The 18,597-nt window shown below is 43.5% G+C and overlaps 1 protein-coding gene across 1 annotated transcript in view; it reads right to left on the reverse strand.

The window, feature by feature from the left end:
* The window catches only part of LOC138287473 (prostaglandin-E(2) 9-reductase-like), a 186,561-nt gene that overhangs the window by 56,119 nt on the left and 111,845 nt on the right, over positions 1-18,597 (reverse strand). The window contains exon 6 of the mRNA XM_069227914.1: positions 5,750-5,856. Within this exon, the coding sequence (XP_069084015.1) occupies positions 5,750-5,856 (107 nt within the window). The remainder of the gene's footprint in view (positions 1-5,749; positions 5,857-18,597) is intronic.

Raw genomic sequence — 18,597 nt, forward strand, 5'->3', positions numbered from 1 at the left:
CAAAATGAATGATAGGGGAACTTTCATGTTGTCGTAATTGTAGTTCCAGGTCCCCTCCTTGAGGGTGATATTTTAATTTCAGAAGACCACAGAAGGAAAAGGTCCTAGAATATAAATGACATGATGTAAAATGTTCGACCAATTGAAGGTGCAGGTCATCTCTTTGTATATTGTGAAAATGTTCATGTATTCTTTGTTTTAGGGGTCTGGTCTTGCTCCCAATTTAATATTTGTCACAAGGACAGGTGATGAGATATACTACAGTAATGCTTGCACAATTGATGAAGTCACGTATTGTAAATTCTTGACCATTGTGTTAATTTGTTTTGAATTTGACAGTCCGAGTTTACAGATTGAGCAATTAGAACAGGTGTAGAAGCCAGAGACTGGTTGAAGAAAATGTTGCAATGTTTTTTTATCATGAAGGGAAAAAAAGAGCAAAGTTTATCCCTAAGATTAGGTGCTGTTTTGAAGAACATTTGAGGAAATGGTGAAATAGCTTGTGAAATAGATGGGTTCTCAGTGAGTAAGGACCAATGTTTTTGTAACAGTTTGCGGACATGTTGGTGGCCATTGCTGAATTTAGTAATGAAGCGGATAGGTGTTTTGGCTTCCGGAATCTTTATGCTATATAAAATGTTATTATGATCTATATTAGCAATACGATCTTTTTATTTGGTTCAGCCTTGTTTGATGATATCCCCTTTTACTTAGCCGTTGTGTGATCTCCAGTGCCTGTTGTTCATATTCCTCCTTTGTGCTGCAGCTTTGTCTGGCCCGTCTAAATTCCCCTGAGGGTATGTTGATTATTGTGTTGTGTGGATGGCAGCTAGATGCGTGAAGGATAGAGTTGGCAGCTGTTTCTATTCGGTGGAGACGAATATAAAGTTTGTTCTGTTCAATATACAGAGTCAGGTCTAAAAATTCAAGTGATTTGTGTGAGATTTGGTAGGTTACTTCGATATCCCACCTGTTGGGTTAATGTGCTAAAAAATTGTCGAATGTGAGTCTTGCCAAATAAGTAGAATATCATCTAAATATCGGCCCCAGAAAATGATATTATTGGTTAGGTTATCCCATCACAATGCAGGCATACGGTGAAGCAAAACAAGCTCCCATCGCAGTACCTAGTAGTTGGAGGTAGTATTCACCCTTTAAGAAGAAAAAAATATTTTTTAGCCAAAAAGTGAGCATTTCAAGAATCATGTTATTTCTGTCAAGAAAGTGTACTGAGCGTGTTGATAGACATTTATATACTGCTTCAATGCCATATTTATGTTTGATTTAAGTGTATAAGCTGACATCTATTGTTGCTAATATATAGTCCGATTGCCAGTCAATATTCTGTAATTTTTTAAGTATATCTTTTATGTCTTTGATAAAAGAGGGTACATTTTTCATGAAAGGTTGCAATTCAAGGTCGATGAAGTTGCCTATATTTGAACAGATAGAGTTGATTCCAGCAATAATAGGTCTGCCTTTGGGTGGAAACCCTCCCTTGTGAACTTTAGGCAAAAGGTACAAGGTTGGAGTAGTGAGATGTTTTATAAACAAATAAGCCTTTTCTTCCAGAGTAAGTAGTTCTTTGGAGTGCCGAAGGTCATGTAGTCCTTTTGATTTGTTTTGGACTTCCTAGGTTGGATTATTAGGAAATTTCATATAGCAAGTGTTATCATGTAATTGTCGATATACTTCCCAGGTGTAGTCTTCTTTGTTAAGGATTACAATATTAACTCCTTTATCTGCCTCCTTAATTATGATTGTCTTGTCATCTGATAATTCACGTATACCTTATCTCTGTTTATAATTAATGTTCACAGGTAAATATTTTCTTGTGTTCCCTGTCCAAGTCTTGCATCATTGCCGTAAAAAAAAGATCTATTGTATTGCCAGATGATAATGTAGGTGTAAAAGTAGATTTAATTGGTAGTGCTGAAGGTTTGGAGTAGGAAGTGTCAATACCAAGTTCTGATGCTGTTTCATTGATTGGTTGGTCCACTCCTTCTGTTCTTGACAGATTAAGTAAATTGACAGTTTCCAGGTCTTGTACAGTTAGGTTGCTTGTAATAGGTTAGTGAGTAACCTTGGTATTTGATAGTTCTCTGGCAGCAAAAAAGATTTTAACTTTAATTTTCTAGTAAATTTGAATAAATCAATTTTGGTGTCAACTAAGTCACATTCAAAAGTAGGGCAGAAAGAAAGTCCCTTTGTCAATATCTCAATCTGTGATCTTGAGAGAACTTTATCAGATAGGTTTAGAATTAATTCCTCGTTCAAGTTTTGTTCCTGGCCTCCTTGCTGCGAGCCCTTGTCTATATACCCGATGTACTTGGTTCTTGAGTTGTGGAACTTGGTGGTCTTGTGCGATTGTCTTGTGCCGTGTCCAAATGATGCCTTCATACTTCCTCATAAAAATTTACTCCTGGTCTTGTGGTGAGTCGAATACTTGGTCGTGTCTCTGTTTCATCTACATCATTTAGACCTTGGTGGAGCACGAGATATACCAGAAATTTCCACAGCTCTTACCTCAGCCACATCATGGTTCCCACAACTCATTTATAGTCATAGGATTCTCAGATTAATTCACTACCAGTGGAGCCTCGGCCACATGGCCACTGCCTATGATACATTAACTGGTCTCATACATTTTCTGGAATCTCTCCTGAATACGACCAACACAATTCAGATTATCTAGACCCTCTTGCAGCGCAGACTTAGCAGCATGCCATCATTAGACAGACAACACAATGGACTGTAACCCACACAACCCACTGAGCTTTGCTTGAAAAAGGTGTGTATTAGGAAACAATCAGTCCTATGACGCTCACAGTAACATTTGTAATTGGTAGGCTTCAACCCTCCTTTCACTTTGAGTAAACACACTAAAGCATTCATACTAGGAATATACCTTTATAATTTTATTTAAAAAAAAAAAAACCTATCCGAGAACAGACAATATGTATAGCGGGCTCCATATAAGTTATTGGCAACAATATTGGCTAGCAAACAGAAATGTGCAAGATACTGGAACATTTAACAGTAATTTATCTGGGTAGGTTCTCCAAGCTGTCCCTTCCTTTTAACTAAGCTAATCTTAGCTACCAAAAGGAGTATGTGAGAATTTCTTAGATGGCCTTTTTCTCACTCGCATACATTAGTGAAACAACAGAACATTCGGTCTCCATTCTCAGCACCCTTGGTGTCTCCAGGCAGGTTAATAATCCAGTCAGAAAAGTCAATGTGCCTTCTCTTAGCCATCAGAAAGTGAAAGGTGTTTACAGCTTTTGTCCGTATGACCCTTAGCGTATATTCCTCTCTCTTCTATTAACGTTCAAATGCAGCTTGAATACTCGGACTTTGCTGAACGTTATGGAAACAATTACTTTACCAATGCCCTTTTACCTACTTATATGCCTGTGAAACCTTGTTTACTGTTTAAAAGTTACTCTGGAAAATCAAGATATCAGATTATACTGAAAGAATCTTGAAACACTGTTGGAGCAAGCTGAATTATCACACTGCAATGAAACAATCATTACATGATGCTAATTCCTCTGAGTTTATAAAGGTAAAAACATGTATTTGAAAAAATGAATATATGAAATACAATGGGGAGTACCTAAATAGTATATATGACGATTATAACAGGTCTGTCCTACTCAGTGTATTCTTACTGGGAGATGTTTTCCCCAGCCTTAGCCTGCCATGTTAGGCATGTCAGGCCAGCAAAGGGAAAATAAACAGTGGCCTACTGGCTGAAGGAGAACAATTCCTGCATGTCAGATCCATGTTTTTTTCCACAAATTTCTGCTTTCTTGTATGGGGGGTTGTGAAAAACAAAGAAGCATGCACAGTTGTTTGCAACAACATTCAGATTTGCCAGGGAGAAAGCAGAATCTGGGCCTTCACCACAGATGTCCACAGGGTATGAGTATTTTACAATGTTTAAATATATGAACTTGATTCAAAGTGGTGAGTCTGGTAGTATCCATCCAATACACCATGGGTGGGACATACAAGGGAAAATTTTAAATTTTCTGGTAAAACACTGGAGTATGCACATGATGCTCAGATTATTTTGGCAGTGCGGTATTCTGTACTTTTCTGGGGTGTGGTTAATGGTAAACAAATGCCTAACTATCCCTTGCTGAGCATTCATTTCTACACAGTTAATGGTTCCCCCTGCAACAAATGATTGTTTACACCGAATACAAGGCAAAGGAAGATAGCCACATACTACTGAATATAGAACCATAGTATTAATGTATATTAGCTTGAATCCAAGTGAAATACTTTCCAGCAAATACTGCCTGTACCACATGATTTTACAGAAGTGAGAGCATACTCCAGAGTGCTAAAGGGCTGCTCTTTCCTCTTTTATAGGCCTGATCTTGCACACAACTAGTGTTATCTCCATTGTAAGTGCACTGAATGAATGAATTCAATTGACACTTTAAACCACACACTAGGGCGACCACCTCACTCCTGGTCAGTAGCAGTCCTCAGTTCTAAACTTTTTACCTAAAGATCATTGTTTTCAAGTGAGTTAGTCTACTTATTTCAACAGAAGCAAAACAAGCCCACATGCCACAGGATGCGTTCAGCTATCACACAAAAATCCAAGACTGGTAACTGTGGCCCGCATTATGACTTCGGCGGTCTTTTCCGAAGATAGCCGCAGCCACCTGGGAGACCGCCGTATTATGACTGCTACCAGTTATCCGCAGAGCCGGCGGTCGAAGACTCGGTGGCATTTGTGATGCAGTTGGCAGCGCTTAGGCGGTTCCACTGCCGGCACTCCCACACCAGAAAAAGACCGCCCGCAGAATTACGACGCGTAATTCTCTGTGGCGGTCTTCTGGTGGCAGGGTGTTGCCGGCGGTGGGAGCGCCAGGTCCCATCCCCTCATGGAGGAGCACCTCGTCAGACGAGGTAAGTGTTGCCCGCAAGGGGAGGGGGTAGGGGTGTGTGAATGGGTGTGTGTGTATGCGTGTCATGAATGTGGGGGGAGAGAGGGGGACTGTTTGTGCGTGCATGTGTGTCTGTGTGTAAATGTGATGGTGAGGTGTTTGGTGGGGAATGTGTATGGTGGGTCTGGTGCGTGTGTGTATGCATGTGGAAGGGAGGATGTGAGTGAGTGCGTGTGTGCAGGTGCGTGTATGTTTGTATGTGTATATGGTGTGTGTGTGTGTGCACGTGCGGTGACGTAAGATCGGGGGTGTGGAGTGTGGTGTGAAGATGAGTGAGTAAGGGGTGGGTTGATGGAGAGTGTATGTGTGTGTGATGTGTATGGGTGCGTGTCTATGGGGGTGAATGTTGTGAGTGCGTGTATGAGTGGGGGGGTGTCTGTGTGGGTGCATGCTTGAGTGTGTGCAAAGGTGTTTGGGGGGTATTCTAGCAAAAGGAACGGAGGTTCCTGTCATCGGGATACCTTTCCACCCGAATTTTCCTGGCGGTGAGACCGGTTATTTGACTCCAGCTGGGATGGCGGTGGAAACCTCCAGCCCAGCGGCTACAGTAAAGCGGCAGGACGGGTGGGGAAGCGGCGGTTTGGCTGAGGCCAAACCACCATGGTCGTAATATGGCGGTCTTCACCACCGGCCCGCGGCGGTTAGATCGCCACTGCGGTCCTGTGGGGCCGTAATGAGGGCCTGTGTTTATAATGACCTGGAGGGACATGGTCACCCTCTTCCCCCCCTCCCCACAGTATCCCAGTATGTACAGCCATATTTTTCTGTCACTGTCCTACCATTTATCTCTACTTGATCCGAGGACCTGGTATGCCACCAGCACGATATTCTTAGACTTGCAAAACTCCAGCATTTTACATTGGTTCAAATACACATGGCACTCAACCTGCAAAAAATTTAAAAAAATGAATAATGTTAGCAAATGGTGTATGTGAAGACCAACATTTCTCAAAAATGTTTTAGGAAAGGTAAGATGAATGCCACCTGGTTTTTCATGAAGATAATTTCTAGGAGGCTAATGTGTCACAGACAGAGTCCTTATCGTCACCCCAGGAAGACAGTATTGGAGAAATGTAGAGTTACACTTGAATTGAGTAAATCCACACAGAGAATACTATATAAATACACCCAACCTGGAGCCACCATCAATGGTGCATACATCCATGCCTTACAAATATAGTGTTCACTTACCCTGTGAAAAGTATCTACAACAACCATAGGAATAGCATATAGGCTCGCTGAATACATATAATATAAAACCACAAAAAGAATAACACAGAACTCACCCACATTTACAGGACAGATAGCTCAGCAACTAACTCTTGCCCCATCTTGTTTTCTATTCTGCAAATACTTCTCTGTCTTTCTCTTTTTCTGTTGGTTTCTCACTTCTGGTCTGTTTCTCTTTTGGTTTACCACATTTTCTGGTTGTGAGAAATCGGGTTGTTGGTTGACTGGGGTGTGAGCCCTGGTCAAGCAATAGTCACAATCCCTTGTAGGGTGAACCACAAAAAAGTCATTAATCAACTCGTGCTTTACCCTGGGTAGCTTGGTAGAAAAAGCAGCCAGGCTTAACTTAAGAGGCAACATGTAAATTATTCATGCAGCACACAAATAGCGATAAAGTGAAAACACAGCACAAAAAAAATCATTTTAGTATAGTATTTGACACTAAAACAACAAAAATCCAATCAGTAGACCCAGAGTTATGAATTTTTAAACTTCAAGGGACAAAACAGCACCTAAAATATAACAGCACCAACTGCAGACATATTGGACATCTGGTCGCACAAGACCGGGTCAAAGTCAGAAGTTGAGGCTGGTTGTGATGGAGTGCGGTTTGGATACAAGAAGTGGATTGGGCCCAGTCAGCTCCTACAATCGGACTTAGAAACATTTTGAAAGAAAAATGTCTGAGAAGGCAGAAGTTCAGCGGGACAAGCCCATTCCAGTGTCTTAGGCGGGAGCTTCATCGTCAGATGACCTTGGAGCGAAGCCACAGTGAAGATTTTTACCTTCAGACTTAGTCACAGAAATGGAATTAAAAAATCTCCAGCGGGATGAGGTAGAGGGCTGTAGCCAAAGGCAGTTCCATGAGGTCGGATACCCCTTTGGCAAAGGGCTGCTGAAATGCATTTGCTGCTGCGGAGAAGAACAAAGCAGGAGAAGCCGCAAAGCCAATCCGACCGGCGATGCACCTCGGGCAGATAAGCAAGCAGGTTAGTCCCAGTCTCCTCCTGGTTCTCAGAGCACTTCTTGACCAAATTTTGTCCGTCCTTAGTTTTGGAAATTTGCCATCTGGGCACCATTAGCACTGCAAGCAAGGGTTCAGGAATGTATGGATACATCTTGGGGGTTCAGGGCTCCCTCAGGCTAGGTCCAAGTGCGAGTACAAGATGGTGGGAGCATGTTATGTCCCTATGGCTCTGAACAGGAGGCTCTTCGAGTCACTTCTGGTAGTCGTGAGTGCAGATGTAGATGCAGGGCTCAACAGCAGGGCTGGCCTCTGAAAGTTCAAGGCAGGCTCCAGGCAGCAAACCAGTCCTTCCAGGTACAGCAGCAGTGTGGGAGACTACACAGCAGGTCACAGCCCTCTAAAAGTTCTTCCACAGGTCCAGTAGTGAACTGAAGAGTGGGTCTGAAGGTCCTATTATTATACCCTGGTGCCCTTACCCTGGAAGGTGGGAGAAGCTTCTAGAAAGATTCTGTGAAGTCCTTGGAATTTTCTGACTCCACTGCCCCGACTCCACGCTGGCTGAAGTGACAATATAGGGTTGTTAGACCTATTGTCAGGAAACAGGACACAGCCTATTCAGGTGCAAGTGGGGCTGTGTTGAGCTCCAACCCCTCCTCTTGCCAGTTGGTGGCCCATTGAGGGTCAGCTAATCCCATTATTGTGTTACTGTCAGGGAGGAATTCACAAAATCTAACTGTCAGCTACACATAGTCAAGTGACCCTAGACAGGCTGCAGGCACGAAGGGTTAAGTGCAGGAAAATGCCAACTTTCTAAAAGTTATTTTGAAAAAATGGGGCAACCCAGTACGCTGGGACCTGGGTAAGTGAATAATGTAACAGAAAAATGTTTTGGTCCCTCTGGGGGAAGGATATGAATTAACCTCCACGACAGTGGTTGTACCATAAAGAACTTTCTGTACCGATGAGGTTTGTGAGTAATATATCACATTTATTAGATACTTAAATTCAACAATTAAAGTAAAGTAATCGAGGTGCTCCTGTATAACGGTGCAGTATGAGTGAATTATTTGTTAGTATAAGTCTTGCAGTGCTATTTACATGAAAACTAAAACCAAACTGTGGTTAAAAGCATAAGGTCGCCAATAAGCACCTATAACCATAGGTACTGTGAGCCTGCTGAATTTTTCAAATGTCAATCCACAGTTTCTAATACAATGTCGATGTTTCGACCCCAATCAAAAAAATTAATTCAGGCGGGTCATCATCAGAACAGAATATTGAAATAGGAAGCACCTAAAATACAATACAGAAAGCATGTATTTGTACTTTGCCCTCCATCTGGTCACCATCTATTAATTCAACAGTACAACATATTGTATGGTTATATTATCAAATCCATATTTAACATGAGGTCACTACTTCTTTATGTGATAGTTAGTCAACCTCTTAAGAGATAGAAAGAAAATGTACCTAATTGATTTAGAAAATAAACCAATTTGAAGACGTACTAACCCCTATTTGATTGTACTCAAACACATCCTAGTCGTGTTAACAATAAAACTATACCAATTCGCCTTCTATCTCATGTAGCCCTGGTGCGTTGTTAATAATACAAATTCTTTATGAGTACAACTCAGACCACCATTGGGAACAACTTTCCCAACAGAGACAGCGGTGCCCTGGCAGGTCTGCCCACCAGAGTTGTGATGCGGCAGTCTGACCGTCACCTTGAGACTGGCGGTCGTTGGACCGCATGCTTCATAATAAGGCTCTTTGTGATGTGACCAGTGCTGTCATCAATAACGTGATTTTGAATGATGTAATGTGTGGTCATAAGCAGTGCAAGTTAGGGATGAAAGCTACGGTTAGTAGTCAAATCTACAATTGGCAGATTTCAGGAGTTTTTTAGTTTTTTAAACATTAGTTCTTATTTAATTTCGTCAACTAACCATGCATTCATTTCAATATTTTTTTCAGTGACAATATAAATATATACATATTTCAAACCAAAGATAGACAAAAGTCACCTCCGCATACCTTTCTTCCAATATCAAGGTGATTTTATTTGTCGTTCAGCAAACACCAATGAATTTTGACTCTGATGAGTCTTGATCACCGTGATCTATATATGTATGTCTATATATATAGACATATTTTTATATATATATAGACAAAAGATTAAAGTAACTTTTTAGTTAGATGAATATGTCAGTGACTACATTAACATTTAGAACTAAAAAACCACAGAAATTCACCTGTTATAGTTTGCAGAGCTAACTACAGCTTGCGCCCCCGCTACGTACTGCTTGTAACCTCACATATATTTATAAAGGAACAAGGGTTCCTCGGGCATAACATGAAAACATCATAACGTACATAGGAATACAAACAAACCTATAATTTCTGTTTGATAGACAATTCATGAATGTTTATTGTGCACATGTACCCAACAACAGTGTGGGAACCACCAAAAGAAAAACAATAGATTTTGACTCCAAGAAACCCAGGCACAATAGTGTGACGATTTTAATCAAATGGTTGTCACTATCCAAAAGTACCAATGCTCATATGTGCAATATTCTATAATTGAGTCATGGTACTACAGTCGACAATGTTTCGATCTATAAGGATGCACAGTTTTCTCATCAATAATTTCACTGCAAATGAAGCAGAGATATTATCAATATCATAGAAGATGTCATGAGTGATGTAATATGTGAAGTAATTAGCAGTGCATGGTGAGGCCACGAGGTATAGTTACCTTAGGGCACAAGTTGTAGTTACTTGAAATTACCATAACCATAACTATAACAGCTGAATTGCTATGGTTTTGTGTGTGTAAAATCGGAACCTAACTCTAACGTCCCTGTAACCTTTGTCTTTTTTTCAGTGAATTTCTATGGTTTTTAATGCTATTTTCTAACTATAACATCCCTGTAACCTGGGTGTGCGAGTATTTGTGTTGGTGAATAAGTGGGTGTGTGAGTGAGTGTGTGAGTAGATGTGTGCGTCTGTGAGTTGGTGTATGTGTTTTTTAATTGGTTCTGGATCTGCAGATCCACCCAAATCCACCAGAATCTGTGAGAAACCATGGATCCTTGCATGCTAAAAAAAAAATATATTTATATATATTTTGGACAATATTCTGCCCATGAGGAGTCCCTTACATACCCCTTTATGAGTCCCATGGGGTCAAGGTACCTCTAACCTGAACGCTTCTATCACTTTTAAATGTTAGATCCCCTATGTGGAACCAAGACCCGATGAACAAAATGGTGGCCGTAACGTTCCTCTCAGGTTGCAGCCAGCCAATCACGGCATTGCTGTGGGTGTGTGGATCCGTGAATCCATCCGGATCCATGTCTGTAGATATACATAAATATTTTTACTTCAATAACTCCCAAACTACTGAACAGGTTTACACGAAATTGAAAAAAGACACTCTTCTGGGCCAAGATTTAGCGTTCATATGGAAACTAGGTCCTAACTATAACTACCTACTAGCAACCACTAGTAGGTTTTTTTGTGTGTGTATATATATATATATACACACACACACATATATATATATATTTTCTAATGTTTCTTGCATATTTGCGTAGGCTGCTGTGGAGAGCAGGAATGGGCTATGTCTGTTCGAAATAAGGTTCACTTAGAGTTTTAGTAGTGGATAAGGGCAAGCTTTTTTTAGTACTTAAATTGTATTTATGAGATGAATGTTAGGTATGTTGTATTTCACAGGAGTATGTAGTTTAACTTTTGAGTGTTAGTATTGAAGTGAAGTATAGATACATGTAAATTTTGTTTTCATTGTAATATGGGAATATGTTTAAGGTCATGGTATGTCATGGTATGGTGTATTGTTATTTATTTACTTTATTGATGTATTTAGGTTGAGTTGGGATATTGTGTTATATTTTTCTTTACAGGGACTATGAAGACTACTATCAATGTATTTTTATTGCTTCTCCATTTTTGAGGTTTTGTTTTTAAAAGGAATTATTAGAGATTTTTAATATCTCACATTTTAAAGTAAAACCTTTAAATGTTTAATTTTTTGTTGGGCACACTGTTTCTCAACAATTTCCTTTTTGGTTGTTAAGGGTCATTTCCACTACCTTATTTTCTGCCTGGAGGATTTTTGTTTTTTCATTGCTTTTATATTTGTATTTTTGCAGTTTTTTTTTGGGGGGGGGGCGGTGTTCCTATTCTCTAGGTGCAATTTGGACCAAGGGAAATAAAGCTCCCTGAGCCAAACAGGACACCCTATTTTTAAAATGGCGCTCCATAAGAGGCCGTCCAGATATACAAATATTTTATACAAATAATTTTGACCCTTAACAGATCACAACACCAAATCACAAAAAGGACAATCTGCGGACCAAGATATAGTTTCCTGCCAAATTTGGTGTAATTTCATTCAGTAGTTTTTGCTGTAGCCCTTCTTAAAGAAGTTAACGAAAAAAGGCATGGGGATTTTGCATTTTGGGACCCCCTCCTTTCTTGCTCAGCTCCTGCTAGACGGATCATCCTGAAACTTTCCATGCACAAAATAGTGAAAAAGTATTGACTTTTTGGAAAATTTTATGAAGATTGATCAGTTGGCGCCAAAGTTATTAGCAACACAAAAATGCTTTTCTTATAGAACAATACCTATCCAGTGGTGACCGGACAGTTATAGAATATAGTTATAGAATATATAAAATAGGTATAGAATATATATATAAAATAGGTATAGAATATATCAAAACTGTTCTAGGAAACAGAAGGAGATCTGAACCAATCTCCTTAACTATCTGCCAAAGGGTATCTGGCCTTTTGGAACTGTCTTCGGCTAAAGCCCTTTGCCTCGTCCCAATGGAGATTTTCGACTTCCATATTACAACTAAAGTCCAAACATAGAAATCTTCAACGTGGTTTTGACACAAAGGTATCTGAAAATGACACTTACTCTCAGGCTCCTCTTGCAGCCTTGCCCCGCTGAACTTTACCATCTCACAACAATTTGCTCAAAATTTCTTTTAAGTTCAAAGATAAGCGCAGACCTGGCTCAATCCACTTCATGTATCCAAACACCACTCCATCACTAGGCCTGAACTGCAAAGGCTCTGCAAGGAAAGGGGGCTGAATGTAGTCAAGAAAGCTTCCAAAGTGGATCTACAGGTTGCCTTTCAGGTCTATGAGGCGGTTAAGAGGTTGCAGGCAGCTACAGAAGAGGATGACCCTGAGGAGGACATGGATTTAAATGAGGATAAAGAGCAGGACCAGAAGAGGGACCCTGAGCTACGGTGAGGGCCCAACTTCCCCCCAGCGAGGAACAAGGATCACCAAGATGGTGCTAGGAACATTGGGCCTCATTATGACCCTGGCGGTACAGAACCGCCAGGGTCAACGGGGGCGGGAGCACCGCCGACAGGCCGGCGGTGCTCCCTTGGGCATTCCGACCGCGGCGGTAACGCCGCGGTCGGACCGGGACAACTGGCGGTCTCCCGCCAGTTTCCCGCTGCCCAAATGAATCCTCCAAGGCGGCGCAGCATGCTGCGCCGCCTTGGGGATTCTGATACCCCCTACCGCCATCCTGTTCCTGGCGGTTCGCCCGCCAGGAACAGGATGGCGGTAGGGGGTGTCGCGGGGCCCCTGGGGGCCCCTGCAGTGCCCATGCCAATGGCATGGGCACTGCAGGGGCCCCCGTAAGAGGGCCCGCTAGTATTTCACTGTCTGCATAGCAGACAGTGAAATACGCGACGGGTGCAGTAGCACCCGTCGCACCTTCCCACTCCGCCGGCTCGATTACGAGCCGGCTTCATCGTGGGAAGGTTGTTTTCCCCTGGGCTGGCGGGCGGCCTTTTGGCGACCGCCCGCCAGCCCAGGGGAAAACTTGGAATACCCTCCGCGGTCTCTGGACCGCGGAGCGGTATTTTGGAGGGGGGAAGTCTGGCGGGCGGCCTCCGCCGCCCGCCAGACTTAGAATGAGGGCCATTGTGTCTTCTGGGGGCCTGTCATCAGAGGAGTTGGATGACAGAAGGGAGGGGAGAAAGCACTGAGCAAATTAAAACTGGAAGCTGAAGAGAAAGTAGGCTGAGAGGGCCTTAGCCAGAGAAAAAGCCATGCCTGAGGAGAAGACAGCTAAGGCTGAGAGGGCCTTAGCAAAACAAAAGGCTGAGGTTGAGAAGGCCTTAGCTAAGCAAAAGCTACTGTTGGAGCATGAAAAGAACATGAGGGAGTTGGAGCTAAAGTCAAGGCAACCTTCAGGACCCAACAGTAATGGTGGAAGTGTACCAGCAGTGTCTGTTGGAGAGGTGAGAGCCAGCATCCACAGGAGCTGGTGCTCACTATGTGTTGGGAGATGATATAAACAAGTGTTTTGCTGCATATGAAGTTGCTCTAAGGGTACATAAGGTCCCAGAGGAGTCCTGGGTGGGAGTAGCCTGTGGAAACATATGCCCACGGTGGGGGTGGAGGGGTGCACTCCTGACACTGGAGCCAGAGGCTGATCAGACCAGGTCTGCCCCCATGAAAGTAATATTTGTTACCAAATTTCACCTGACCCCTGAGACATACTGTCAAAGTTATTCAGGGACAGCCGAAAACTCCCAAACCAGTCCTTGGTGGACTTCTTAGATTGTACCAGCAAGACACTGCAGGGCACTGTGAGGGGCAGCAAAGTGGATCATTATGTTGGGCTGTACAACCTAATTGTGAAGGCGCACAAGCTCAATACCCATTTTACAGAGCTAATCCAACACCTAGTGGATAGCAGATGTACTGATTCTAGGAAGCTTGGTGAGGAGGCAGAACTCTGGGTCAGCACCAGAGTGTCTAAGACGGCATCTGGAGGGGTCTTCTTAAAGGGTTCCTTACAGACGAAAGAGGGGGGAGATAAAAATAAAACTCAGGAGTCTCTCAAGGCCTCCAAAACAGATCACAGGGGAAGGGTTACCAATCCCAATCGGCCCACCAGAAGAAAGGCTTCACAGACAATAATTTCAGAAAGTGTGTCTCTAAGTGCTATGAGTGCTATTAATATGGGCGTGTCAAGGGATATGCCAAGAGCTGCAAGAGAGCACCGCCTCCCAGTGGTGGGCAGTCACAGGAGATAGCCACTGTAGGGCTTGGGGAAGGGATGGCCCCAGTTAGTCTGGGGGAGATTAGTGAGGTTATCCTAGTGTCCCTGGGTGACAGGTAGATGGTGCCCAAATCCCACATATCCTCAAATATTACAGTTACAAAGTATAGGCAATAAGTCACCTTCAATGGGCAGAACCTGGAGTTTCTAAAAGACATAGGAGCCAGTATGACTACTGTCATCTGATGTCCTCGGCAGGTGTTGCCCAATGCATTCTACCAGACTGTAGTATCAGACAACTGGGAGAGCCACTACCTTGTGGCTCTAGTTCCCGTTGAGTGAGGGGATTTCAGGTCTTCTGAAAGTTGCTGTGAGCCCTGCCATGCCTGTTGATAGTCAGTTGGGGTATGTTCTGGAGCATCCTGCCCGGAAGGAAGTGAAGCTTATGTCACACCTGGAAAATTTAGGGTTTCCTGAGTGGGTCTGCACAACCACCAGGTTCATTGTTGGTCAGGAGGGGAGTCAAGAATATCTGGCACCTGGAAGAATGACCCAGACAGCTGCCAGGAAAGAAAAGGGCAAAGGGCATGGGAAACAAACCCCTGCAGGGGGATGGGGCTCTGGAGATGGCTGCCCCAGGGCCTACTGGGGGAGGGTGGGACATTGCCTCCCTTTGTGACCTGTATCACCTTTCTGGATGGCAAGTGGAAGTGGGACCCACCACAAAGGACTTCTGCAAGGCACAGAAGGAGGGCCCAACCCTTGAGGGCCTGAGGTGGCAAGCTGAAGCCCAGGCAGCTGGTTACATCTCTAGAAATCACCTCATATATTGGGGGAATGACCTCCTGTATTGTGAGCGTAAGGCTCCTGAACATGGGGAAACTCATGTGTTGGTAGTCCCCCAATGTTACAGGGCCTTCCTACCAATGCTGGTTCATGAAATTCCCCTGGCAGGACATTTGGGGCAGGACATGACCTTTGCCAGGCTTGTCACCCACTTTTATTGGCCCTGGATAAAGACAACCTCTAATGCGTTCTGTAGGACTTGTCTTACATGCCATGCTAGTAGACGGACCGGGGGGAAAGATAAAGGCTTTGAAAGGGTGGGTATTGATATTGTAGGTCCCTTGAATCCCCAAATCAGCCCTAGGCAACAGGTTTATCCTTGACTTGGTCGACCATGCCACAGGGTACCCAGACCGTAATTGCACCTGTAGTGGTCAGGCCCCTCGTGGGGATTTTCACTAGAAAAGGTTCCCCCAAAGAAGTTGTGTCAGATAGGGGCACCAACTTTATTCCAGCATACATGAAGTCTATGTGGAAAGAGAGTGCAGTTACAAATAAGTTCCCCACCCCTACCATCCACAAACAAATGGGCGTGTTAAAAGGTCTAACAAGGCCCTTGAATAACTTGAATATGGGCCTGCCTGAGTCCTGAAAGTAGAAGGTAGATGTTCTCTTGCTTTTTGCTACATGGAGGTACTACAGAAGGGTGGTCACCATATCAAGGGACCTCTCAGTCTGGCCAAGGGGTGGGAGCAAGCACCTAAGAGACCTCCCCCGGATGTGGTTAGCTACATCAAGCCCTCAGGAACCAGATAGCCAAGTTCTGAAACAAGGCTTCTAAAAACTTGGAGGCTAGCCAGGAGGTAATGAAGTAATGGTATGACCAAGCAGCTGCCATGGTGGAGTTTCAGCCTGGACAGAAAGTGTGGATGATGGAGCCACTGGTGCTCAGGGCTCTCCAAGGCCACTGTACCGGGCCCTATAAGGTGGTACAGAGGAAGGGGGAGCCCACCTGGAGGTCTTGGAGATCAAGACTTCCAGAATCCCCTTAAGGGCACTCCATCTCAACCATCTCTAGTCCCACCATGAGCGGTCTGAGGTCACCATGCTGCTGGTGATAGATGATGGGGAGGAGGAGGGGAATGAACCTCTCCCTGATCTCCTATCATCCAAAAGAAGGATGTGTTAGTGGAGGGTGTTTACCTCACCCCTTCCATGACCCCAGAGTAGCAAGGAGACTGTTGCCAGTTATTGGAACAGTTTGCCTCCCTATTGTTCCTCACTCATGGACTTACACACTTGTGTACCCATGATATTGATAGTGAGGACATCCTGCCTGTCAAAATAAAATGCATAGGATATCTGGTAAGGAAAGGACCAGCATCAAAGCAGAAGTCTCTAAAATGCTGGTATTTGGGGTAATTGAGCCCTCCATTGATCTGTCCAGCCCAGTGGTGCTGGTACTAAAGGTGGCCCCACCAGGCACCAGGTCCATCTCCCTACAGGTAATGGAATTTACGGTGGAACACAGTCCTGGTGCTGATGGTCTATCCATGTTTTCCCACCTTCTTGAATAGAACTCCCAAGGGGTTGTGTAGTTCTCCCCACTTTCAGTTGAGAGTGACACATAATAGACCTGTCAGCCTTAGGGTGATCTTCTCCCAAGCGTGTTGCCTCTACTCAATTTAGCTGAACTTATTTTGTTGACCTTAGGACTCTGTGAACTTTAAAACTGCTAACCATTGCTAAAGTGCTTGTGCTAACTCCCCTAAAACATGGTAAAATTGGCTTATACTCAACGTACATATTTAATTTACTTATCAGTCCCTTGTAGAGTGGTGTACCATATACCCAGGGCAGGTAAATTAAATGCTACCAGTGGGTCTGCAGCACCCACTTAAGTAGCACCTTAAGCATGTCCCAGGCCTGCAACTGCAGCCTAAATGCAATTTTAAACTACCTTGTCGACTTGGCAATAAAACCATCTTGCCAAGCCTTAAACTCCTCCTTTATTGCATATAGTTTGCCCCTAAGGTAGGCCCCGGATAGCCCATAGGGCAGGGTGCCTTGTAATTGAAAGGGTGGGCATGTATTTTTAATTTCTGGTATTGAAAAACTCCTAAATGTGTTTCCCACTACTGTGAGGCCTACCACTCCCTTAGGATAACATTGGGGATTTCTTATTACATTTTATAAACTGTAATTTGTAATTGGGATCATTAGCAATGCCATATTTGGTGTATTTGCAATGAAAACACAATTTAATAGTAAAGTCAGGTTTTTAATTTTGAAAATTCCACTTTTAGAAAGTTGGCATTTTTCTGCCCTTAGCCCTTTTATGCTTGCTGCCTGTTTTATGTCACCTGGCTTGGTGTAACTTACAGACTGTGTGAATTCCTCCCAGACAGTCACAACATAGAGGTAATAGGTGTGCCTCGGTGGGCCATCTGCTGGCAGAATAGGGGGGCGTATCTAAGCATAGCCCAACTTGCAACTAAATAGAGTGTGCACTGCCTTCACACAGAGGACCTATCACCTCCACTTTGTCACTGCAGCCAACTTGGAGCCAGGGCAATGGAATCCGGAAATTCCATGAACTTCAAAGCCACTGTCTAGAAGCTTCTCCCACCTCCCAGAAGGAGGCACCCGGGTATAAAAATAGGACCTCGGACACCAATGCTTCAGTTCACTGATGGACCTGCCAAAGGACTCTCAGAGAACTACCTTCTGCTGTGACCTGCTGTGCACTCGGCAATACTGCTGCTGTACCTGGAAGAACTGCTTTGCTGCCTGGGGCCTGCCCTGAACCCTCAGAAGCCAGCTCTGTTGTTGAACCATGCAACTTCTCCTGAACACAGGACTACCAGAGTGACTCCGAGGTTAGTTTGCTGGCCTCCTGTTCAGAGCCACAGGGCCACAAAAGGCTCCCACCACTGTCATGAGAACCTCTTGGACCAAGTAGGTCTCCCCAAATGTTAGCATATTTTACATGTTGTAGCCACATGACTTTTAGCAATGACCTTTTAAATATTTTATTAGCTTTGCTTGCATGATATTATTCCAGGAAGGCTCCCACCATTGTTGTGAGGACCTCTTGGACCCAAGTTGGTTCCTCCATTTTTTAGCATAGTTTACACGTTTTAGCCACATGATTTTTAGCAGTGAACTTTTTACATATTTTATTTAACTCTGCCGGCATGATGTTATTCCAGTTGCTTGTTTTAGTTAGCCTTTCCTCTGCATGTATTCTGTACATTCTGTTTAAGGATAGGAACAAAATATACAATATCCTAGAGCTTATATTGCCTGTTCAGGAGACAGCTTCTAACATTTAGACATAGCATTGCATCAGAGCTGTGCCTCTAACACAGTGCAGTTTTATTACATCAATGATGTACTGACCAAGAATGGTGGAGGGGGCATTCCAGCTGCGACCATCCTGGGACGGTCACTGCATTCGACATGCACCTCTGCTGGTGCTAATCTACCAGCTTCCAGAGAGATTGCCATTCATACCAGAGGCTGATTCCTGACACCATTTTTAGGTATGGGGCTAAGGCTAATCCTATAGATCAGAC

This window comes from Pleurodeles waltl, chromosome 4_1, assembly GCF_031143425.1.
Source record: "Pleurodeles waltl isolate 20211129_DDA chromosome 4_1, aPleWal1.hap1.20221129, whole genome shotgun sequence".
Classification (NCBI taxonomy): Eukaryota; Metazoa; Chordata; class Amphibia; order Caudata; family Salamandridae; genus Pleurodeles; species Pleurodeles waltl.